We start from the raw sequence: 26,703 nt of genomic DNA, 5'->3' as shown, positions 1-26,703 counted from the left end.
GCATGGATGTCCTTTGTGAATGCCCCTTCATCAATTTCATATTAGCCAAAAGTAACAGAAAAGCGAAGCTGAAAAAAATAGTATTGGAGGTGAAGATCCTCTGTTGACTGTCCATTTACAACCTGTCAAGGTGGGAAAAATAAGAGGCCCCCAGTAATGTATGCCATTGTCTATAGGTGACAATTCTAAAGAGTACTTGTTATCTTGCTATTGTTAATACATTCATAATGGAATTAAACCAACTTTCTGATTTTTTTATTTTTTTTCCTGTTAATGCAAAACACTGGTATATGACAGTATCACTATATTAACACAAGTGTCTACCAGTCTGGAAAAGAAATGGAAATGTCAGGAAATTCACTGTGCATGGAAAAAAATATTTTTGAACGATGAAAATAAGGACTAGCAAGAAATTTTTAATACTTCAGTTTGAAATACTGAGCATTACTGGCATTTGCAGTAGAAATTGCATATTAAGTATCAGTGACCTCTGTACTTGGGGTGGTAACTTATTATGGCTTTAAAGCATCACGTATCCCCACCCAGACACCCACATTTTAGTGTTGTTTCAATACAGATGAAAGAATTTAATTATTTAGCATGAAACCTGAATTTTATATTTCTGTATCAAAGTGTGAAAATACCCGATTCCTCTGTGCAATTTCACTTCGAAAATTAAAACACTATTTGTATCTAATGTTATAGTTAACGTTGGTCCTCACATTCACAATTAAATAGATCAGAGATGATAATTAAAGAAATACAAACTGGAAAATTGTGTTATGGTGGTCATAAGTCGCCTTTCAGACTTTTTCTTTAAAAAATAAGCAATTTTAATTATTTTGACCATTTTCCTACCAATATTAAAATTCAAAATACTTTTTCGGCAGCCTGACTTCCGTTGAAACCTTTATTGTTGGGCCTGTGCACAAATGTAACAATTTGTGATGTAAATATTGGAATTACTCCCCCGAGCTTCTCGGGTGAAATGAAAGCGAATAGGGGGAAACCCAAACCTCACACCCTATATAGGCATTAGACTGGGGTTCAACCATTGCACTGGCCAGATGGTTCAAGGTGAGGGGGTGGGGGAGTAAACTCTGAAATCTTCCCTTTCCTTTCCACGGCAGCCGCCTCCACCTGAAACTGGTCGAAAAGCCCGCTAGAGTAGCTCCTTTCAGCCTGCCTGGCGATCGTACCTAGGGGTGAGAAGCAGGTGGAGGAAAAAAGGGTTGCACATGAACTGTGGCTTCAAAAAGACAATAAATATTGCGATTTAAAAATAATTAAATGCGTGAGATCATTGATCTATCACTGCTCGACCTGCTACGATTTTTTGATTATGAAATTCCTCGACATTTCCAGTCCAAAAATGAAATTTTTCCAGACATGTTTATCATGATTTTTGCTTTGAACCATGTGTTTTTCATGGCCGAGTCATCTGCAGAGTGGCAGAAGCACGCCGGGCAGGTGGGAGCACATCTGCTAGCATTTAGATCCACAGCTGCATGCTGACCTTGGCACTGGACGCCTCAGTTTTTCAGTATCCAGATAACTGGTGTCCAGTTTGCAAGTGTTTTTGAAGTGTTAAGGTGATAAGTGTTTTAGATTGTTTTGTTTTAGTTTAAGTATTGCAGGTGCTTTTCTGCAGTCTAATAATGCCATGCTGTACGAACAATTTAAAACAACAAATTTTTATGTACGACACTTACATTATTACGAATTCTTGTAGGGAAGGAAGTTATAAGGCGTTTTGCAGCAGAATTCCCAGATGTTCCTGTTCCACACACAGACAGTGTTAGAAAACTTGATAAGAAGTGAATGGTGAAATGGCGTGTGCTTAATGAGGAGCAAGTAGTAGACGTCATTAGAGCACGATTGGAACATACTCCTACAAAATCCACCTGGTGCCTCGCACAAGAAGCAGACATTTTTAAGTATTTGCATGGTGAGCTACCAAGCTTTTAAACCTGAAGCCATACATTAGAAGAATTCAAAGAGAATATCAGGAGAGAAATTGAAGCAATTTTGGAAGAAAAACTGATACATGTTAGTGAAAATTTGCCTTTTGTAACAATATACGTGTTCATTTTAATTGTAACTGTTCATGTAATTGTACAAGCTTATTTTATTACACAGCTAGCAGTTCCAGTTACGCGGATGTTGCATCAAGTTTGACGGCAGACGAGCTCTTGCTGCCAGGCAAGCTGGCTGCCGCTCTGAGAATGACTCTCACTGTATAATCCGTTAATTATTATGAATACTCACATTAACAACTATTTTTTTTAGCAAAATTCATTCTACACACACAAGAACACGTGAAAATTCGAAGAGTAAAATGTAAAATTACAATTCGCATCAAATGTATTGGGTGCTACAATCACGTGCATCTATTCTTTGGGCTAAGGTAACAGAGGTACATTATTTCATCACATATCTGCACAATATAAAAACAACAGAAAAAAGTTCATAAACCATACACAATTTTTCATTTTCTGGTGGATTTATAGTGTCATAGAAAATGCTGCTTTTTTGCTTAAATTTATAAGTACACAGCATCTGGAGAAATTTTTGTTGCATATAGGAATTCTAATGATAACACATTCTAATTAAATCGTTACTATGTTCTTGTATTAGTTTCAGTCGAAATAGTTAATTATAATCACTGAATCAAGGTGGAATGGGGTCATTCTTATAAAGAAGTGAAAGATACTTGCAAACTTTAATGTATTTTATTAAAAAGCAAACAGCGAAAAAATACTTGACAAAATATATCACAAAAATGACTGCACAAGTAGGACCGTACTACCAAAGTTTGAATATCAGCTAAGATTCATGTAACCAACCCATTCTTAGGACCTTCAATTCTTGCAACATCTGTTAAAGCCTGGAATAGAAAAAATAATACCAATATATTTCCTGTGCCACTCTTTACTAATTCATAATACATACTAAAATACCAATAAGAATAAATCATCAGAACCTATCAAAAGAAAAAGAAAATCAAGTTCCAATAAAACAGGTGACTTTTGATAAGTAATGTCTCTAATATACCTTTTGTTTTTGTTATGTATTGGACATTAATTCAGTAATAATACCATTAAGCCTTGTTTCCATTATAACCAAAAATCCAATATGCTGACCAAGGCAGAATTAATTTTATTTTAAAACATAAACTAAACGTTACGTTTTAATCTTCTAGCAAGGTCTTCAGACCCTGTATCAATTTAAAAAAAAAGATAAACATTTTTTTGAAATTGGTACAAAGTCTGAAGAAGACCTTGCTAGAAGGTTGAAACATAACGTTTAGTTTATGTTTTAAAATAAAATAAATTCTACCTTGGTCAGTATATTGGATTTTTTTTTTTGAATTCAGTAGTATATCCTGAAATTTGACCTCATTTACTGCAATAATTCTTATAATAATAGACCGATATCTCAGGAGAAAAGTTGTTACACTTTTCCCAGGAGACTCGAACCTCTGTGCATCCCATAGCCTAAAGCACGATGCCTTAGATCACATGGACATGGCAACGATTCTTATTTGCTGTGTACATTATACACCCCATATAGATTAATTAGACATAATAGAAATGAAACACCAATGCAGGCATGCAAGTAAAATGAAAGCAGGAGTCTGACAGCTTCAAATATTTCATCAATTTTTCACAATTTTTTTTTATTCACCTAAAATTAGAACTGGATTTCCATGCACCAAGGAAAAGTTTCCTAATGCAGCAACACTGCCTCTGCCAAGTGCAGCACAGCATATGTACCTTTTGTATACCTTTACATTTTTGTGTTTTGCTCACCAAACACTTGATAAAAAATATTTCATGCATCAAGGATATGTCTGCGTTCAAATTAGCGCAAGTTGAAGGTTGCTCTCTCACCTTGAATGTCCTAGGCTCCCAAACCGCCAGATCAACCAAAACTTTCCTGTTCAACTGAATGTCAGATCGGGAGAGGCTTTCTCGAAGGTAAGGGTACGGGCAACTCAGTTCCTCGCATGCAGCTGTAAGTCTTGTGTCCCACAGCTGAAATAAATAGTGCAGTGTGTTTCCAAAAATTTGATATCTTTACAGATGTAACTATCTCAGTAACTACATAGTCATGGTAAACAAAACTATACAGGTGTAATACTCAACTCAATAAGATTTACACACAAAAATTTCAATAAGAAATTCAAGGGTATGTGGATGTCACAAATGATTGTTCACAAGTGTTCAATATATGTTTATTGTGACACGGCATATGTCAAGCCCGTAGTCCAGCTCCTGCCAAACATGCTGCAGCATGTCTGCGGTAACAGTCTCCAGTGCGGTGGTGATTCTAAGCTTGTAGGAATAAGGGAAGGGGGGGGGGGGCATAGACCTACACATAGCCCCTGAGCAAAAAATCACAAGGGGTCAGGTCTGGTGAACAACACAAAATTGTTTGCACATTAGCTTGTCATCTAAGAGTTGGACGAGCTGCAGCCTGTAGGGTGTCATTCGCAAGCGTTTCTTAAGACGTGCCAAACTGTCGGAGGAATCTGATTTTCCTGATTTGCTCTTCTTATGGACTTCCTGGGTCTTCGCACAAATGTGTCCTGAACCGCTAGACTATATCGTCTAATACTGGTGGATGTCCAGATCCTTTTGCCCAGCACAGACAGTCATCCTCTTTGAACTTTTTGTGCCATGTCCATATCTGCATTGCAGCTGGTGCTTTTTTGGCAAATTCCCCCACAAATGCACGCTACACAGTCTTTTCAACTGTATTCGAGCATACTCTAACGCACAAAATGCTTTTCCTTTTCCAGTGAATTGCATGTCTATACCAGTAAAGACAAAAATTTACCACATTACACATTGACTGTTGAGGTGTTTCTACACATACTGTTAAAAATTTTCAAATCATTTGCACGAGAATTGGTAATGTTATTAGATTACGAAATTATATCAAATTTATTGAAACACCTGTTATATCCATTACACCACACACATTATTACGGGTGTAGGCTTATTCATACAACAAAACAATAGACAAACTAAAAATAATTCATGCACCAGCCTATTTTTCTCAGGAGCCACCTCCTCCCCCAATCCCAAATACAGGCTAAGAAAGGAATGAATCAGGGTTGTTAAACGTCCAGGAATTGTAAATAAACTCAATTCTGGTCTGGGAGAGAAAATCAGCAAGCGTAAATGGGTTCTGGACCATAAAGAACCTTCTTTTCTATTTCCATTCAGTCCCAAAACCTTTTTACGGATTAATTTAAATATGGTTCAAGTTCGATATTGAAATGAAACAATATGCCACTTGGACAGAATTTAAATTGGGGAAGAAAATAAGGTTCTGGTCCTGTTAAGGAATCCAGGGTTTCTGCACCTTTAACATACCCTGCCATGAATTCAACTATGATAAAGGTACAGATTTTGAAATGTGATCTTAACATCTAATTTATTAATTAAAGTAAGACTAAAAATAATTAATTATTGTGCCAAAGTAGCCCCTCCGAAGAAGTCTGTACAGGGAACATCATAAATAAGAATCCAATCATTTTAATATATGGCCAACTCTACCACACAGCTGCAGATTTTAAAATTCGTCTGGCACCAATCCAAAAATCTATAATAGCATGTTCATTATTCTGATTTAATGATACACGTGATACATAAAATAAACAAACATTAAAAAATATATGCTGTGCTCGTTATTTTAAAAAAGGCAATGGAAATTTCTATAAGTGAACTCAAATTTTCAGACAGCCTGTATTTGTCTACCCCTGTATACAGGGATATACTTATGAAGTTAGTCTATGAGTACCATTGCTATGGTATTTATAAGAAATAATTTCACCAGCCAATACTTCGACATATCCTTCATGTGGTCAGGAACTCCAAAATATAGAGGGTATGAAACACTGCAGGTAAGATGAGAAGAGGGAGTATTTGGAAGCGTGGGAGCTGTGGCCATCGTCCTGTGTTATTCTGTTCTTTCGTGGGGTGTTTTTGCTGCCTTATGTTAAAGTATGGTCTACATTAAAAATAACCACCAGGGTTGACAAACTAGAAGAGCCATCAATTTGGATTGGTGAAGGCAAGGACTCGATTAGGGATCTTCTGTGAAAACCAACCAGTTAAAGAACTTGTACTGAAAAGTTGGAGGGATTGAATCATGAGGGTCCGTGTCCTGAACTATGCATAATCAAAACAAGTAAGAAAAATTGGAATGTTTTCATTAAGTAGTTAAAAGTATCACAGTAAAAAACAATAATATGTTAAAATTCATTTAAGTCCACTGTATGCACAGAAAGTCTAATTGGGATCCAAACCACTTGACCGATTATCGAATTCAAGGCCCGTTCATTACAAGGCAATGAAGTTACGTATTGTGTGCCAAAACTCTGGGAGCAAAGACAACATATTGCGGGGGCAACAGTGGCGAAAAGCAGGGCAGTGCAATTGCCCCCTCATCGCCGCCACTGGGTAGCAATGTTATTTATAAATAATTTTGTTGGAACTTTACAGGCCAGAATAACTTTAGTAATTTCCATAATGCAGTGCAAAGACATGAACATTCCCAAAATCACAGAGGTGCAGTGACGTTCAGTCAACGGCAACGATAATGGTAGGCAAATTGTCCATCACTATTTTTATTACTTTTTTTTCTCTACATCCTGTAATGTTTCAAGTAGTGAAATTATGTTGGTTCGAAGCAGGTATTGCCCTCAGCATATTGGCGTCTTTATTTCAATTCACTATCATCACATTGTGTAATACAGATAAAATTAAAATGGCGATGGACAATTTGCCTACTGTTTCTTTTGCCTTTGGGTATACAAAAGGGGTATTGGTGGGGGTCATACCACTCTTTTGGCACAATATTCCTAAAAAAAAGGCTAAAGGCAGGAAAAATATGACAAAATACACATTGTAGAGGCTGGGTTAGCAGGGGAAGCAAGAGCCCCCTTTACAATTCCAGGCCCCTCCTGTGTGCATACCAGTGATTTATCCACACAACCCCCCCCCCCCAATTTCCTTAATACCCTCCTAAAACTTTTCACCAACGCCCAATATTTGGTAATTTTGGCTCCAAATTTACCCTTAAACCACCTATATTACATTTGAAAATGTTGCAATTAGCCAAAAATTAAAAACGGGCCCATCGCTTGCTTATCAAGAAAATTCACATCTTAGACCGCACGGCTATGGTGCTGGACTATTTCAAAACTTCAGTCCTACAAGAGAACTTGAATGCAATTTTAATTTTCAATAATTCATGAATAATCTTTTAAGATACAGGTGCAAAACTGTAACATACACTGATTGATAACCGATTGCTTGCAATAGTATAACGGTTATCAACAATTATTATTTGTTGAAATTACTGTTTCAGACTCTTGTGAAAATAAATGAACTGAAAAGTTATGTACTTACAATTGCAGTTTTTATCAGTTCTGTGTGTAGCTTACCTCTATAGCATCCTGTTTCTTCAACTCACGACCTTTTGTAGCATACTGCAAGGCACGCAGAACAAGTCGTATGGCTACAGAATAACAGTTCCTCTTCCTTCCATAAAAATGCTGAAAGAACAGGAAAAAACACATCTGAAACTGAATTTTAATTAATTAGCTCTAAGAAAAGTAACGATCACAAATGTTTAATGATTTTTCACAAGTTTTATAGGAGTATTAGAACGTGTTGTAGAATACTGGAAACAATTCTGAGAGTTCAAAGTTTGGAGAAACTAATTAGCACATTTAAAAGCTTCACTACGTATTAGTTACCATAGAAATTATGATTTAAAATGTAGCTTGCATGAGTAGGCATTCTTGGTTTCTGGTATTCTTGGACACAGGTTTTTCCAGATTTTCATGTCAGGCTTGAAGGGGGTTTGTGCTTGAGACCATATTATGTTATCATGTGTTTAAAGCATTTAAGGGCATCATTTTAGTGCTTAACAGCCCTAAACCTGAGCCACCTAACCTTACCACAAACAGATTTAGGGATATTATATTATTGCCAAGAGCCCTAAACCTGACCTGCTTAACCTAAGAACAAAAGCATTTACCAACAAAATACCTTTTCGCACACCATGCACGTTTAGTGGATGGCAGCGGCAGTCCATAACCGACAGATGACAGTAAACAAATGACTGCTTGCAAACAAAGAATAACATAGGTGCATAAGGAAAGGAAAATTCGTTCTCCAATAAACACGGACTCCAAACTATTTAGTAGAAAGTAGACATACGCTATGCAGCCAAAAGTCACCAGACACCCAGTGCTGTTCATTCCAGACACCAGCCGGACCTCCCTTCACTATCATTACAGCATTTACTCTTCGAGACAGGCTTTCCACTAAGTTCTGGTATATTGCTGGTGGATTTTTTTTTACATTCATCCTGTAGCCTCATGAATAGTTCATGGGTGGTTTTCAGTCAAGTGGGTCTGGCATGCAACCGATGCTCCAGTTCATCCCAAATATGTTCTATGGATTTCCAGTTGGGGCTTTGAGCAAGCCAGCTAAGCACATAATGAAACCACGTGCTGATAGAGAAAAGGACCCATTCCAAATTTTTGCCAGTATTGGCAGCATGCTATGGTCTAGGAAGAACAGCCCCAAACCATGACACTGCTGCCACGTTCACTTAGGTGTCCAGTACCATTTGGCTATATAGTGTAAGTAGAAATTGAATCACATAAAAATTGTATTTGTACCATGATTAGTTTGCAATTAAACAATCGGAACTTGGGCTCTGAGAAATATATATTCACAGTAATTTATTTGCTGACTGCGGTGGCTCAGTCGGTAACACATCTGACTACCATGCTAAAGGTCCCGGGTTCGATCCCTGGCCGGTTCAAATCTAGGAACTTTTCTAACGTTTTAAGTGGCCCCGGCGCCAACCCAGCATCGAATGACATGGGTACCTGGGGGAAACCCTCGGGGGTAAAGGCAGTCAGGGGCATGATGCTGATCACGTCACCCCCACTCACGACGGGATCAAGAAAGTGTGGGGCGTTACCCCCACACCCCCTATATGCCTTTATGGCATGGTGCTAAGCACAGGGGAACACTATACCTTTTTTAGTATTTTATTTGATTCTTGCTACTTAGCATCACTTTTCTTCCACTTTTGGCTAACCGTTATGATGTGGATGGGTGACATGATGAAAGGACACGCACACAAGGAACATCCATGCCCACACTGGGATTCGAACCCAGGATCTCTGGCAGCATAGCATGTTGTGCTAACCATTTCACCATGGAGGCCCACATATTCACAGTATAGTATTGTTGACTAGTTTGTCACTTTCTCTGCTCTCTAGGGTATGTCCACTGTATCTCCTGTAACATCACACCACTTATCACTTATGTGATAAAATTTACTACAGGATTTGAATGAATTCAATATATTATTATTCAGCATACTTTTTACTATGAAAAACTTCAGTAAAAGAACATTAATCTTGCCTTACAATTAGCACATACAGGAGATGTACTACATAGAAATTTCACAAATTGCAAGGTAATTTACATCTCTACACTGCGAAAAACTAGGCACTGTCAAGGTCAACAGATTTCATTCTCGTAGCGCTGGTAAAGGCAATTCCACCAGGGTGGATACTCTAGGACCACAATAAAATTCAAGTATAATTCCCGGTTTTCAAGGTGAACATTCAAAAACTTCAAGGCTACAACCACATGCTTTCTCTATTTCAACTTACATATTACCGCTTCTCAGCACCCACACACATACACACAAACATATTATGAATATACAAGTGTGTGCGGTTCCAATGTATCAAAAAATTCTAATTAAATTAAATGGGATATATATTTAAAATATTTAGTTTAAAGTGCGGAGATAACATTGCCACTTCATATACTAAGACTCGAAATACATCTACAAACACAAGTCACAAATGTTACAGTTTCTATTCTAATCTACGAGAAATTAATTGTATATGAATTTCAGACTAAAATTGACCTAATCATCTTCAAGATACCTTATCTTCCGTTTATCCGACATTGTTCTGCAAAAGACACTAACAAGGTAAACGGGTTGAGACAATTCTGTTTAATTTTCCTTCCAGGATAAAAATAAAAACTATACTGTGACAAACTTGCCTCATGGCATTTATAAATATGTATAAATTCAACAGGATTTGCATTAATAAAAGTTGCAATTTTTCACGTCTCCGGAGAACAATCCAAGCAGAATTCACAGATAATTCCCGGAGCCAATAATTCATGCAGAATTCCAGGAATTCCAGGTGAGTAGCCACCCTGTTTCACGCAGGTAAAACAGCGACAGTAAAAAAGAAGGTGAAGCCAGGGCTGGCTCGGTAGATCAGTGATAGAGCAATGGCACAACATGCCAGAGACACAGATTCAAGTCCAATTCGGGTGCTTTTTTTGCTCAAATTTCTACATAGGATTTTTTTTTTTTTTTTAAATTATGCTTGTGACGAGAAAAGTTCTTACAACTTAATGATCCTTTTAAAATCCTGTGCATTTTGAAGTGACATTTTTACGCCAGCAACACCAATTATTCATGTGTACAAAGTCATTAAGGCCAAAATCAAAGATTTTAGAAGCTTTGAAATTTATAACAGTGTGCTACTCTTGTGACATATTGTCCCGTTCCTTTCATACAGCAAGTTTTAGGCTCATATATTTTAAAGACCAAGCAATATGATATTCTGCTATGGCAAGAATGTACCTAACCATGCGAAAGGACAAATTAAACTACATGTATCTACACGGATAATAGTGCTGGCACTTCAAAAAGAGTTCAATTTTTCTCACAAATCTAACATGAATAATTTTATTTATCAGGGTTCCCACGTGAACTCCAAATATATTTTCCTTGAGATTTCCCACCATTTTCCAGAATCTTAAATTTTATTTTCAGAGTAGATAATACACAGTTCAATAGCATTTTAAATTTATTTTACAATAACCTACATTTCCCCTCGTATACCACCCTCACCTTCTTTATTATTATTAGAATTGATTTAATGTTTGTTATTTAGCATCACTTTTCACAACTTTTGGCTAATCACAATGAAACGATGAAATTGTTGAAGGGGCACTAACATAGAACACACATGCCCAGCCAGGATTCACACCCGGGACCTCTGGCTATTATTATTATTATTAGACATGGGGACAGATTAAATGTTACTGTATTGGTGCCAGCATATCAGTGTATCTGTAATATTCTGCCATTTTGTTATTAATCTTATCAAACAATTTGTATGTCATGGTTTTGTAAAGTAAATGTATAAATAAGCAGTTCTTTATTAAAGGCAAACCCCATTGAATCACTTTTGTCACACACACACACACTGCAAGAATCATTTGCAGTTTTTTATTGCAGTTGACTTTTTGTTATCTGAATCTGTATATTTGACGTCAGTAATTTATCAGTATTCAACAAAAATTAGTTCATATTCTGATACTAATAACAAAACTAATTCAACAATAAAAATTGCCTCCCTGTGTGAAAATAACATTTCAAACATATAATTTGTGGAACAAATATTTTCACACTTTTGAGAAACAGAAGTTTACACATGGCACAATAATGTAATGCAAAATAAACATATATATATTGTAGAGATATGGAGACCATTAGACCATGTTGTAAGCCCGTTTTCTGGGCTCTGAGAGGTCACAGGGAAGTTTCATTTAAACATTTAGGTAGAGCTTAATAATATTTGATGGCTGAACCTGCTCCGTAGGAGGGTAGAGATATGGAAAGTTGGTGTAAAAGGTTATTCACGCTTGTTCATACCTGGTAGATGTGTGTGTTGTCTTGTCCTAATGCTTCTCGCAGACCGAATCGTGAAAGTTCCAAGGTTCTATCCAGCGACCCTCAGTTCACCAAGCCAAGCGATCCCTTGCGCCTTGTAGCATGCTAGGCAGCGGTAACTCCGTGTTCCATCGTCGTAGTTAGCAGTGTAACGTGTTGTAATCGGACTAGTTATCCATGTAGCGTCGATGAGTGTCAGAATCAAAAGAGAGCGAGCTCCGGGTAGGAGCTTGCTTTTATCATTCTAGGCGTCGAAAGGTTGTTAAACCTTTCAAACGCGGTAGATCCTGTTTAGATCCACGCGTTTGCCTTTCCAGTTCCTGGTTTTTACGGAAGTTACAAGCTAGCGCATTCTTGGGATCGCTCGCTGGTCGGACAAGTGCAGGAAATAAACAAGTGTGAATATTAACATGACGAGGTTTTCTCGGTCTAATGGTCTCCATATCTCTACAATATAGAGTTGAAAGTGGTCGGGTAAAAAACGTCTTTTTTGAAAAAGAAAAAATTGAATTTTCTTTTACGCAGCATTTTTCACCAAAGTGTTTCAAATCGATGAAAATACATTGCTGGACTGCATTTTTCTTGTTCTACAGCTTTCAATTATATCTCTACTTGATATATTATAAACAGGTCCCTCTCCTTTCAATTCCATGTCCTTTCAATTTATCTATCATTCTTATCAACATATATCAACAGGTGAATAACTAGGAAGAGCGATGCATAGCGTTACGCAAAATTAGGAAGGAAAACACAACTTGTGGGATGCTGATGAGGGAAAAGGCTCAAAATCAAAATAAAACAAATACCATCCTTTTAAAATCATCATAGCTAAGCTGCATGGCTGGGGAGAGACCTGCGCTCAATTGCCAGCTCTGAACTCTGAAGGAGACAAAGAAAGTGAGCGGAAACATCCATCGCGACACTTTAGGCTGCTCTCATACTGAACTAGGCTTCGTGGCGGTTCCTCTCTCGAACCTTTAGGCCACCCTCTGTCGTCAGCGTCCTCGAGCATAAATCGCCTTTGAAAAATTATACAATAGCAGCTATAACATTCAAAAAAAAGTCACAAAGACAAAGCGTCCATCCTCATCTTTACCTTCCTATTTCCTTCGAACACCTTTCATATTCAATTTCATCTGTTTCTTCACCTCGGCTAAACTCAGTGGGCTAATGGGATACTCTGAGCCCTCTCAGGTACGGGTGATAATAGACATGCATGGGGTATGAGGCTACGACTCTTCTAATTTATGTTGGCATAGGCTACGGGAAAGCAGATTAGATATATGAACAACATCTGTTTCTGAAGAAAATCTGCATCTTCAGTAGGCTTCTTTATGGGCAATTATTTTCCTGAAGATGGTTTACTTTTAAGATACTTTTATAAATTTACATCTTTGTTACAGATCTCCGTAAACATAGGACTGAACAGACTTCCTTCTTATAAACAAATCCATGCAACTCTTGCAGTTTACATTACATTTACTGAACATGGATCAAGCTGTCATATCCGTTATATAAATACGATCAGGTGCTTGCTTGGATCTTTCTGAACTCTCCCTGACATAATGAAGTATAATTTTGACATGACTGGCGAAGGTTTTGAGTATTGACGCCAATTTAATATAAATTGGACATTATGGTCTGGCTTCAAGATATGTGAAGAAATACAAACTGCTATAATTCGTAACATATTAGAGACATCAACTTGATATCGGGTATGGCAACATGTTAGCATGTTCACAGGGCGAAACCTAACCATGCCAGATATCAATAATGAATAACCTGATAAATAAATAATAATCATTGAGACGAAATAATCTGAACTTATTCTTCCCTATGATGGCATGTTAGCATGCCTACAGGGTGAACCTACTCATATGGCAGAATAACATTAAGTTCTGTGCTTTATACGAAACTGAATTATGTATAAGTTTCGAAGAAATCAAACTGAATTATCACAAAGGTTGAAAGCAATCATAAATTAACTTATTCTCATGCATGGTAACACGTCATGTCCACGGGGGAACCTATCCATGCGTCAGAATAACAGTAAGTTCTGAGTTAAAATTTAACATTATTTTCCGAAGATATAATTTAAAATTTCAGAAAGCTTCCAAATAAAGTTTAAATGAACTTATTCTTTCGTATGGTGGCATGTTCATGTCCACAGGGCGAACCTACCCATACGACAGAAAAACTAGGTCTCTAAGTTAATTTGAGAACAAAGACTAAGTTCTTGAACCCTCCCATAAAGGGAGCTGGGTATTTGTTAATCCATCAGAGTCGGTGATGAAAATGCCCCTGAATTAGGTTCCGAAGCTGTATTTATACCCCCCGTATGTCAAGCAGAGCACCTCCCGTGACGTAAAAGATAAACATAGCTACAGCTGTGATATAGAGAACTAATTTGTGTATAATGGCAATATTTATAATATAAAATACACTCATATCTAAATTTTAAATACAACTTTCAACATAGTATACACTGCTAGACATAAGCAGTAGTTGCAAAAATGCCAGCTTTTTTAAATGGATGCTTTCATCCAAGTGTAATCTTCGTATTTCAGTAGGCTTATTAAATATATCTACATAGTGTACAAACACAATACACACCCACATTAACTTACTGTAGTCTTGTATATAATTTGTAAATAGAATCGAATAGTATACTAACAATTTTCAATGTTTCAATTTGGCATAAGAATGTGCATATAAAGTAAAAAGAAAAGAAGAAAATATTGCTACATCTTTTAACACACTTATCAAATGAGTGATACTGTTTTATTTTGAACTATATCTAAAATCAAAATTCTAGTGTCTTACATTTGTATGTAGCATAAATTTTTTATATTCTGACTGACAAGCCCTACTTCTAATTTTTACAATTTTCCCCCCTGGTCTCCCATTCTCAAAACGCTACATTTTAAAAGTAGCTTCACTACAGCTGCCGCTACTCGTCCTAAAATGTAGCTTCGCTACAGCTACATTTACCTAAAAGTAGTTCGCTACGCTACTCCTGTTGGCTACTTTTTGCGCTACTTCTGTATATAAAACTTAAAAATGCATATGGATATTCAAAAGAAACCACATGCATGATAGTTGTACTTACTAGAAACTAGATTCTATTATTTATTATCATGATTCCCACCATTCGATATTTTTAATGTACCCATGCAAGTGGCATATCAATTCAAATTTGATACATGAATATTGCAATTAGGGTGTTACCCAAATTAATGATTACACTATGCACAAATAAAATTGGGTAGGATTATGTATTTATGTTCACATTATTTCATTTTTTAATAGACTGATATGAAGGCAGGATTTTGAACGAAAAGTACAAACGTTCATTTATCTTATTAAATATTCCTGCTGCTCCCATGGAATATTAATGAAAAAGAGGTCTTACACGTGTGCATGTTGTTCTCATTGTCATATCAAAAATATTTCTGTGACTGACGACTTTTTAAAAGTTAATTGGAATTTATCATGTGTACAGAAATTAACCATAAAGCGTTGTGCAAAATGGGAATAAGATAAAAAATGTGATATTCATCAATTTTATCTTCTTAGCACTTGAACAGAATGTTAGTTGGTGGGGGGATATTTACTCGAACCCTTGGGAATAGCTGGGGGGTGCTTCTAATGGTGTAAATGAGACACATATGCAGCAATGCTTTACCTAAGTTTTCATGTTGAAATTGCTTCTCTGAAGACACAGTCAAAATTGTGTCGCCATGTAATCAAAGGGCTCTATGTTCAATACCTTGCAGAAGCACACAGTGGTTCGGATCCAGTATCGATCAGCTTATCTATGCATAAAGTGGACTCAAAACAAAAAGCAGGAAAGATGCCTAGTTGGGAGGATGGGATCCTCCTGCTCCTCCATTCCCCACACTGCTCATCATTCTTCCTCGTTCTCACAATTAGCCGAAAGTGGCAAAATGTGACTATAGATAAGATAATAACTAAATAAACCATTCAACCTCATTGCCATGATTAGCAAAAGTTACAGAAAAGTGATGCAAAAGTAGGAAAAATACATGGATTTGAAAGCAATGTATATTTACTAAAGAAAATTGTCGATTCTGCAGGAAAGTCAATAACTCCTACATACTATTTACAATATGATAAAATATATTGAAGAAACTGACGTGTATACCCGAGTGATCTAAACGTAATCTTAAACAAATATTATGACGAAAATAATTGTAATTCCAGAAAGTGTATGTCTATCTTTCTCGCAATAATTTCTTGCTGGTGAGATCCTATATACTGACAATGATCATTACTGTTAATATACTGAACCATATTGCTGGCACTATTGCTTTGCCAGTGAAGTCAAAAATAGATCACTCGTTTTTGCACTCAAGTTGTGTTTTACATAGTAGTTATTGATATTTTGCTGTCTCTTACACCATTGATATCCACAGTATTTGTTCAGAGGCTGGCGCAAACGAGGCGTTTCTCCTCAAAATAGCGATGTAGCTAAAAAGAACGAAGCTGTTACCAGGAATATATTCATGTGTGTCAGTTAGTTATCTGGATATTATAATTATACTCGTGAAATACATTACGCAGATATCTATTATAATCTGCAATATCAAGATATTTATAATTTAGATTATCCATATTTCCATGTAATAGATTGTTTTTATGAACCGCCAGGAAAAGTATGCATTATTGTCAATTTTATTCAATGCTATTGCGACATTCAAAATTTACCTCAAAATGCTGAGAAAAAATGTATCTGTAGAGAAATTTTCGCTACAACTACAGGAATTTTGTAGCTTCGCTACAGCTACAAATTTTGTAGCTAGCTACAGTAGCCAAACTACTTCTGACCATTGCTCATGATTGATTGATTTGGTTTATTTGACTTTACTTTTCTGCAACTTTTGGCTAATCGCAAAGATAACGATGAGTGATGTTATGATGAAATTGAATAAGGGACACTTACAAAGTGCACTAGTTGGGATCGTAGCATGCTGCCACGGATATCGGCCAAACATATTCATGCATACATAAAACCAAAGTTGGAAAATATCATTTATATTTGTATTCATACATAAACAAGAATGGTTTGAATCAAGATAGTTCAAAATTATGTGGTTCTCATTCCTTTAAAGCTCAAAGTGGAGAAAATGCTGGGAGGCATCCCACCTATTCAGTTAAGAAAATTTGCAAGTCTCTTCCACTTAATGTATTGTCTCAATGTTGAACCAAACAATCAACACCCTGCCTAGGAATTTCCACTTCGAGCAGCACTGCTTCAACATAACGTGTGAAGAGTGTTCAACTTTATCAAATGTAAACGACTCCTGTTCTGCATAAATTCAAGATAATATTAATGACACCATGGTTAAAACCAACTTGATTTAAATCAGTCAGCTATGCATAACAAATACGAAAAAAAAATGTGGAGCAAATTTACAATACCGGAAGTATCTTCAATTGCTTTCAAATTTGGCATTATCACTAATTTTGGCCTTGTAATCACAAATCTGCAGTTAAAATTTGGCGGTCACGTCTAGAAATTGCAAAATTTGTCGAAAAAAGTGGGTCCGTGGACGGAGTAAACACCCTTGATTTATGAAGAAAAAAACTTTTTGCAATGATTGACTTGACTTTGACTTAATTCCTGTTGTTCCCTGTGGAACATAGGGCATCAACAAAGCATCTCCACCTGGTCCTACTGACGGCAATTCTCTTCACTGCATTCCAGCTCTTTCCTTCCTCCAAGGCCTCAGTGTGAACAGATCTTCGCCACGTCTGTCTAGGCCTCCCTCTTTTTCTTCTTCCCTGCGGGTTCCAGTCTAGTGCCTCTCTCTCGACAGCCTCATTTTCCTTCCTCAACGTATGCCCTATCCAATTCCATTTTCGCCGCTTTATTTGTATGGACACCTCGGTTTCTGCAAAGTTCTTGGTTTTGAATCACTTCTGGCCAAAAGATATTCAGCATTTTTCTCAGGCAGCAATTGATGAAGGTCTGTAATTTAGAGGTAATCGTTTTTACCTTCCATGTCTCAGACCCATATAACAGTACAGACTTAACATTACTTAGAAAAATACGCAGTTTGGTCTTCATAGATATCTTCTTGTTTTTCCATACTGGATAGAGACTCACAAAGGTACCATTTGCTTTTTGGATTCGTTGAGAAACATCCTGTGCCGCCCCTCCGTCTTTTGCCACCACACTACCCAGGTAAGTAAAGCTATCCACATTTTCAATAATCTCTTCACCAATATTAAACCGGTCTGTTTTTGTGGAGTTAATCCTCAGTGCCTTGGTCTTCTTGGAGTTAATCACAAGTCCTGCTTTTTTTGCACTTTCTATCAGATCTGCTAGTTTTGTTTGCATATCACCATGTGCTTCAGATAAGAAGCACAAATCATCTGCAAAATCAACGTCTTCTAGTCTGTTATTCAATCCCCATTGGATACCACGTCTTTTCCCTCCTATTACATTTCGCATCACTGCATCGATCACAATCAGGAACATTGTAGGTGATAATATACAACCTTGCCTCACTCCAGATACACGACCTTCATGTATAACTCTACATGTATAATCACGATAAGTTTCTCGGATAAGATCAAGAATTTTTGTGGGCACTCCATATTGCTTCACTTCCTTCCACATTGCGTTTCTGTTGACCGAGTCAAATGCTTTCTCGAAGTCAACGAAAACTGTATAGAGACGAGATGACCATTCTATACATTGCTCCAAAATTATCCTCAAGATGTTAATTTGATCAATACAAGAACGATTTGGTCGAAACCCTGCCTGTTCTCTTCTGAGTCTCAAGTTAACATGTTCCTTAATTCTGTTTAGGATAACTCTAGTGAAGATCTTACTCAGAATAGAGAGAAGTGCTATACCTCTCCAGTTGTCACACTTTCATGTATCCCCTTTTTTTTAGGTAGCTTCACCAACAGGCCACTCCTCCAGTCCTTAGGCATCACTCCCTCTATCCATATCTTCTTAAATAAGGGCTGCATCATATTTGCTGTGGTGTTTATGTCACTTTTCATCACTTCCGGTGGTATGTTGTCGACACCAGCTGCTTTACAATTGCGTACCTCTTTCAGAGCCTGTTTAATCTCTCCTACTGTTGGAACATCCGTCGTAATTCTTACACTGAGACCAACATCACCATCATTATCATCTTCCTCTTCCCCTGGTCTATCTGAGCATCCACAGAGCGATTAAGGGTTGCAGAGAAGTGCTCCTTCCAATGTTTCAGTTGGTCCTCAGTATTCGTAAGGAGGGTACCATCTTTACTTCTCACTGGTCGATTTCTCTGCATCTGTTTCCTTGACAGAACTTTTGTGATGTTGTATAGTTCTTTAAGATTCCTCTTTTTTGCTGCTTCCTCCGCCTGCTGAGACAGATTGTCTACCCAGTTTCTTTGATCCCTATGAACACTACTCTTTACTTCTCTATCCTTCTCTGTATACTTTGTTTGTCCTATGCATCCTTTGCAATGATTAGCTTTTCAAAACTATGTTTATGATGACTCTTAATTTGAACTATGCTTGCCTAACCGAACCTAACCTTAGCGTGAATGGTTCGTGGGGCAAACATGTTTTCCACTTTTACGCAAGATGCCATTTTCTCACGTGCAATAAGTGAGAGTGTTGATTTGCATAACACTTGAGCAACGTTGGTAGCAAGACCGTTGTGCGGAAAGGAAGACGCCTTCATATCATTTCCATGTTAGTGTATCGAGAATCATAGTGGTAATTGACAAGGTTATTTTGCAATTTCTAGACGTGCTGCCAATTTTTAACTGTAGATTCGTGATTACGGGGTCAAAATTAGTGAGTATGCCAAATTTGAAAGCAATTGGAGATACTTCCGGTAATTGTAAATTCATAACAAAAATATTAATTTGGCAACTATCAATAAAATAGTATATTTTCTGTACAATTACGAACAGTTGTAAAGGAAAGAAAAGCCTCATATTAACAAATGAAGTGTCAAATAATGAACTTACACAAGTTTTATTCCACTTCCAAACTCTTTGAAACATGACTTCCACATGAATTAATTGCTTGCAACTAAGTAAGCCTACTTTTTTGTTTTTTTTAATCAATTGATGAAAATTGGAATGTGTGCAAGTTAGATTACATTTTGTAATTAACAACTGTCTTAAGGTTTCAGGTTTCAACTTTGAGTTTCAACTTGTCGTGGTTGTCTATATATTGCTCATAATTAAAATAGTCTCTCTGTTGGTGTATTTATGTCTAGTAAACATAAACTAAGTTCAGCAATTGTGAGCACCAAACTCAGCAATTGTGAGCACCAAACTCTTTAAAAAGGATGTGTTCAAAAATTTCCACTCAAGTCTAATCTTGTTGCTGTAGCTGAATAATTTGGAATATTCTGTTTCTACAAATTCACAGAATTCCTGTAAAATATGAATGTATTCACAATGCATTTTCATTAAAACTTACAATGCACACCCTACTGAAACGAAGGTATTTTTCAAGTGCATAAGTCATGTTATGCAGGACATTCTTGGGTTTTTGAGTTGAACTGTGAACTGCAGGACAGCAGTCTAAAAAGGACTGTCCTGCGAAAACAAGGATGTATGGTTGCCCTAATCTAAAGTCAGCGGCTGGGGGTGCTGAATGAAATTTAGGGGGTGCGACGTTGAAAATAAAGAAAACATAATCAATATTTATTAGACATCTATGATAATATGCTAATGAAACTGGAGAATACTAATGACTTGCTTCATTTTTGCCTGATTTAACACAACGACGACGTTTGGAAATTTTGAAAAGAACAGCTTGTTCAAGGGAGGCCGATGGCATATATGGAGAACTGGAGGATTTTTTCATAGAGATGCAAACAAGGCAAAGCCTTTTTCCACGGAAAGGAATACCCCCCCCCCTCCCCCAATAGCATGCTCACTCTCTCTAAAAAAAATTCTTCAGTTTCAATTTACCATGTTCCTGCAAAACACACATAAAAATTAACATAAATGACCGTGACTGAAATGTACACTTTACATTGACATCCATTGTTTTAAGTTTACTTGATAGACTAATCGGGACTGGACATACAGTTTAAAATGGGATCCAAACTACTTTCAGGGTGGCTACAAACAAGCAGAAATAAAATTCCCTGACTTTTCCAGGTTTTCCAGGACAAAATTTACATTTTTCCCTGGCAATTACAAACTAAACTAAATCAATGTTTTTGCAAATAGAAATAATACTCATACAGATCCAAGTATGGATTTGTTAAGTACCAATATTATCTTCTATGAAATTGACTAAATTTTTCCATTCTCTATGATTTGAATTCAAACAGCAAAATAGCGAATTTGAAAAATTATTACAATTCACAAGCTAGGGAAGGATTACAGAATTTAATCATACGCAGTAAGTTTAAAATAAAATATTTGATTATTTTTAAAGTTACGACTAAATGAGATAAGAGTGAAGAGTGATTGATTAAGAAATACAATTTGTAATTTATCAGTCTCCTTATACATTATTGGTATTATATGTTGATATTTCCACTGAGGTTTGGAACCCTCTGCTTGCAAGAACCATGAGTGCGGACTCATTTTTCGATGCATAAAGCTACTTCTCTCTTCTCTGCAAAGCAAACAACTTAACTCTTGCATAGAAGTGAAACAATTGAATTGTACAAGCGAAGTATCATATTTCCTTACATTATCAACGGGATTTCTGCTTCAGTACAATACATCCGAGTGAAGTATGTACTGTGAAACTGACAACATTACGGTAAGTCGTTTCGGTACTAATTTACTATGCTTCGGACAGATTTCTTCATTTTTACAGAAGAAACTACTTACCCTAATAAGTTCCTGTAGTATTGTATAACATCTGGAAGGTGTTTTGTGTGATGTGGGAATGTTTCATAGCGGAAATTCATGTTCCTTGTTGAAAATTAATTCTCTGACGGACAATAACGTTTGGCGCGTACACCTTCGTACATCTTCACGCGTCGTGATTGTGTTTTGTTCATGTTCATTGGGTATCCAGTGTTTCGAACTGAGTGTGTTTACAACGAAAGTTCGAAGCATGACGTGTCGTGGATGCGTGGTGAAATTCGTACTGGGTGTGGAAGATCCAGTGGATTTTGTAATTTAATTGAACACGGGATCGTGAAGAAAGGAAAGGAATGTCGAAAAATGTGGCAGTGAATGTAAGCTACTTGTTAGAAGGAATGAGCTGTGGGTATATGCCTAATATGACGTGTCGTGGATGCGTGGTGAAATTCAGGTAAGTTTTCCGTATCCTGGAAACAGATTTCTTCAAATTCAAAAGTTTGGGGCTCATTTGGGGGCAGGTGACTCCGGGCAATTCGTAACATGCCTTTAACAGGGACTCTATAGAGAAAGCCAGGTATCTGGAGAGGAGGCGGGGCCACGGTAGCAGTAGGGGGCGGTAGATCAATTACCCCAGGGGCGGAGCCCAGAATCGGTGGGAAATTTGGACTCAAAAATTTCAAACTAAAATATTTTTTTTACTTTAAATTTCCCACCGATTCCGGGACGGATACCCCCAAAAACCATTCATGGATAGCGCCATGAAACATTACAATTTTCTTCGTAAAGCAATGGAAAATAGTTTTTTTTTTTTTTTTAAAGAAAAATACATCAGATGAGTTTTGTTCACAGGTATTTCTTGGGTTCCGAAGGTTGAAACACTGCATAACAAATGAAAATCGACAAAACACAAGCACGACGTGCGATTATGTAGGAAGGTGTACGCGCCATATTGTGTCTCAGGCAAGCGAAAAGACTACGGGAAAGAAGTACTTGTAATGTGAATTTCAATTACTTTGAGCAAAACACCTTAAGGAATGTTCCACGAAGCAGAAAGGTAAGTACGAATGTCAAAAAATGAATGAAGACAAGGGCTGCTGAACTTAGAGTACAGGAAAATAAATGTGGAATCTCATTGAGAGTAGGATCAATGCTTGCCATCACTTCAGTACCTAACATGCGACACTTAATATGACAACGACATGACATTATATGACACTGTAAGATGCAATATTTTTGGTACAATATAGGTTTTGGATGGGGGGGGGGGTGCTGAAGAAAATTAAGGAGTGCGCAAACACCTCTTCGCGCCACCCCTGTCTAAAGCCTAAATCTTCAAAGGAGCATATGATTAACAATTAATTCGTTAATAATTAAGTCGTTCAGATGTACTCCATTGGGACACATTGACCAATTATAGATCGACCACAAGGAAAAAACCTTGGGACGAAAAGTCCCCGCGCAGGTTTCCCTTCTTCCCTCCACCTCTGGCCATAAGGAAGAATGGTCCACTCTCCCCTGCCCCTCCTCGAGGGGATACGGTGCACAGGAGTCGTGGGTCTGCGCAGGTTGTTTTGCTCGTGGTTCCACTATAGATGATTTTCCCTCAGAATTTTACTTTTTTCATTAACAGTTTCATGCATCGGAGACACATTTAAATCCGATATTTTATCTTTCTCGTGGTTTGTACTTACCAATTATGTATTGCGGAACATAGTGGAAGGTGCCAATATGCTTTTTGCACGAAAACAAACACTTTTTCTGCTAAAATAAACCATTTTCCTTAATGCTACGGAAAGGACGTCACGGTGCGATATCGCTTGCTTTGCGAATTGTAACGCTTCTTTTGTTTTCGAATATCAATGTTTCCAACTCTATTGTGCATGAAAGTTGTAAAAAAGCCCCAAAAACCATCCACGGGTAGCCCCACAAACCATTGACGTTAGCCCCAAAAACCATGCACGGGTAGCCCCACAAACCATTGACGTTAGCCCCAAAAACCATCCACGGGTAGCCCCACAAACCATTGACGTTAGCCCCAAAAACCATCCACGGGTAGCCCCAAAAACCATCCACGGGTAGCCCCAAAAACCATCCACGGGTAGCCCCAAGAACCATTCACACGAGGTTAGGTTAGGCCTGTTAGGTTAGGTTCCATTAGCACCCATTTCACCCCTAAATTCATCGAAAAACCATTTTCCTTTCTCGACAAAAAACCGCGCATTTCTCGAAGAAAAAAAAAACTCGCGTTTCTCGAAAAAAATCGCGCGTTTGGAAACCCTGATTCCACTAGCGAGATCGCGTGACTTCCGACGCTAGAGCCATCTGCAGGTACATCTTGGAAACAACGGCATAATGTTGTCGATTTTCACAAAATGCGCAATATTATTACATGAAAAATGATTATTTATTGTTCTGCTGCATTGTAGGATGAAGTTTTAGGAAGAATATAGGAGCGATTTTACAATACAGGGAATTTCTCCATTTTGTTTGAAATTCGGCATACTCACTAATTTTGGCCCCCTAATCACGAATCTGCAGTCAAAATTTGGCGCTCACACGTGGAAATAGCAAAATAATCGAAATTAAGTTCTTATTTCCACACCCTCGATTTCCGAATTTCCCGCCGGTTCCGGGCTCCGCCCCTGGGGTAATCGACCTACCGCCCCCAACCGCTATCGCGGCCCCGCCTCCGCTCCGCTCCGGCTTCCCGCCTATATCTATAGACTCCCTGTTAAGGGCATGTTAGAAAGTGGCCGGATTCACCTGCCCCAAATAAGCGCCAAATTTTTACGTGAGCGCCAAATTTTAAGTGCAGATTCGTGATTAGGAGACCCAAATTAGTAAGTAACCGAAAATTCAAACAAATTGGAGAAATTCCCTGTATTGTTAAATTATACCCAACGTTATCATCAAATTCAGAACATTAGCAGTGTTGTCACCATCCTCTTTGCTGTTTTACTTTTTGAAATATACATTTTCAATATAAACTTATTTGCACATAAAAATCTAACCATAGCAGCACGAATGGGCTCTTGGATCTTAGTGGTGGTCTAACTAGCCATGCTGTATGTCTCACCACCACCCTGGAATAATGTTTTCGTTTTCGTCAGATGTCTCGCTGCACCTTCCTTCCAGCAAAATTATTTTATGGGAGGGAAAAGGGGCGCTGAAACCCGTATTAGGAAAGATACTACACGCAATGTGCAAGGGACAAAAATAATTAGTCAACACATATTGTTGCACAATGTAATTAAAATGTCAATACTTACAGCAGATAATTTCAAGATCTTCCTCTTTCTCCAGAAAGTATCTGGGCCTCTGCTTCGAACAAGAAGAGCGTTGGTTAAAAACATTCTGTAATATTTAAGCAGCAACAATCATAAGAACTGTGTGTGCTACCTGCGGGTATGCGTGTCTACAAATGATCCATGACTATTTTATTATTCTTTTCCTCTTGTATCATGCTTGTAAGGGATATTTGTTTTACAAATATTAGAGCACAGGTTGTCGACAGCTTGTTTAGTCTTTTTATTTAATTCTTGATGTCCTCGTAGTGCAAAATAAAGAGAATAAACAAGGTGATGGATAATTTGCTTGGAAGATAATATTGGCAGAAAGCAGAGGGGTCTTCCTTGTCGCACAACAGTCTTGCTACTATGTGTTCTGACGTTAGATGAGGAATGCATACTAGGTTAGGTTAGGTTTCATTAGCATAAATGCAATCAAAAATTACTTAGGCTAAGAGAACTAAGCGTAGCTGGTAGCTAGCCTATCATAACAACGTAGGCATTTAGCCAAAAATTCTAAGGCATTCTATCGTGACGTCAGAACACAAGGTTCATCAAATGTTGTGCGATAAGTGAGACCACCCAAGAGCAGAGCGAGGGTACAGCGCAGTGATGTGCGTCTACGCGTAAACAACGATAGTCTACATTCTACACGTAGACTATTTTATACACGTAATCTATGTAAACAACAATCCGAAAGGTGATAACTTAGCAAAGGGCGCCGTGAAATTAAAAGAAAATTATATTGCGTATCAGTTGCTGATGTGTGAAGAGAACATTTCATACTCTTTCCTCCAAATTCGAACAATTTCTCACCTAGGAAGAAACGTAATATAAGAAATATTCTAGTGTTTTATGGGAAAAAGACCACTCTTGCCTCACGACTGCCATCTGTTGTTGTTTTTTTTTGCATACTATTTATCTTCTTCCATATTTGATAATAGAAGAGAAGATAAATTTTGTTGTAAATAGGATTCTCTTCATTTCGTTAGGAACCAATATAGTTGAAAATGTCACTTTCCCTTCTTCATGAAACCCTTGAAAATTAATTTTTATGCACTTTAGATTGTCTACGTAGTCTATGTAAACTACAACCGAATGTAATCTACGCGTAGATTACGTGTAGACAACGCATGTAGACGTAAACTTATAGTCTACTGCACATCACTGGTACAGGCAGCGCCTTGAATACATAGTGTGGCAAACGACCCGCGGAGCTTTCTCTCTCCTCGCGGGAGTACGGTGCACAGGAGTAAAGGTTTTTTTTGCTTGTGGTTCCACTATAATCCGGGTGTGTGGGATCCCTAAAAGTAGGGACCGGGATCTGGAAAAAAAATTCCCGTCCCGAACCCGACTTCGGGAAATGACTTCCCGACTTTTCGGGATCCCGAGCAGTCGGGAAATACCGAATGGTCATTTAAGAAAGTTGTTAATTCTCGACGTTTCCTGCATTGCAAGTGTCTGGAACTTATCGGAAATCGTTTGCTTTTATTCCAGAAATGCAAAAACAATCACTTAATGTGAAAATGACGTAGAATTCGAGATTTTCAGTGCTTCTGGAAATTTCGAACATTTCCTGACTTTGTCGGGAATGGCAATTTTCTTCCCGTCCCGAATGTTGGGATTAAAAAAAAATTCCCGTTCCGACCCAAAAAATTCTGTCCCGCACACCCACTGGTTCCCGAGACGGGTGACAACATAGATGTCAGTGCGATCAGTATCGCATCTAATTTTCTTATGAAAGTAATGCGACTTAGTTAGTTTTTCAAATATATTGTTTAGATTTG

General features: G+C 37.6%; 1 protein-coding gene across 1 annotated transcript; it reads right to left on the bottom strand.

The window, feature by feature from the left end:
- Window positions 1-2,710: 2,710 nt before the first annotated feature.
- mRpL20 (mitochondrial ribosomal protein L20) lies at window positions 2,711-25,194 on the bottom strand. The gene is made up of 4 exons (XM_083132856.1): window positions 24,899-25,194; window positions 7,460-7,570; window positions 3,894-4,037; window positions 2,711-2,887 (listed from the first exon to the last, which is right to left on the bottom strand). The coding sequence occupies exons 1-4, from the start codon at window positions 24,980-24,982 to the stop codon at window positions 2,834-2,836; spliced, it is 393 nt and encodes a 130-aa protein (XP_082988982.1). The 5' UTR covers window positions 24,983-25,194; the 3' UTR covers window positions 2,711-2,833.
- Between the last annotated feature and the right edge of the window lie 1,509 nt (window positions 25,195-26,703).

The sequence above is a fragment of the Lepisma saccharinum genome, chromosome 12 (genome assembly GCF_977018435.1).
Source record: "Lepisma saccharinum chromosome 12, izLepSacc3.1, whole genome shotgun sequence".
NCBI lineage: Eukaryota > Metazoa > Arthropoda > Insecta > Zygentoma > Lepismatidae > Lepisma > Lepisma saccharinum.
This window is presented reverse-complemented; position numbering and strand designations above follow the sequence as displayed.

Excerpts from the sequence above, each read along its gene's own strand:
- mRpL20 (XM_083132856.1), bottom strand. The coding sequence starts at position 24,982 with ATGTTTTTAACCAACGCTCTTCTTGTTCGAAGCAGAGGCCCAGATACT. Across the intron at positions 7,571-24,898 it reads AGATCTTGAAATTATCTGCT|CATTTTTATGGAAGGAAGAG; the intron begins GTAAGTATTGAC and ends CTGTTCTTTCAG. Across the intron at positions 2,888-3,893 it reads GGGAGCCTAGGACATTCAAG|GCTTTAACAGATGTTGCAAG; the intron begins GTGAGAGAGCAA and ends TTTCTATTCCAG.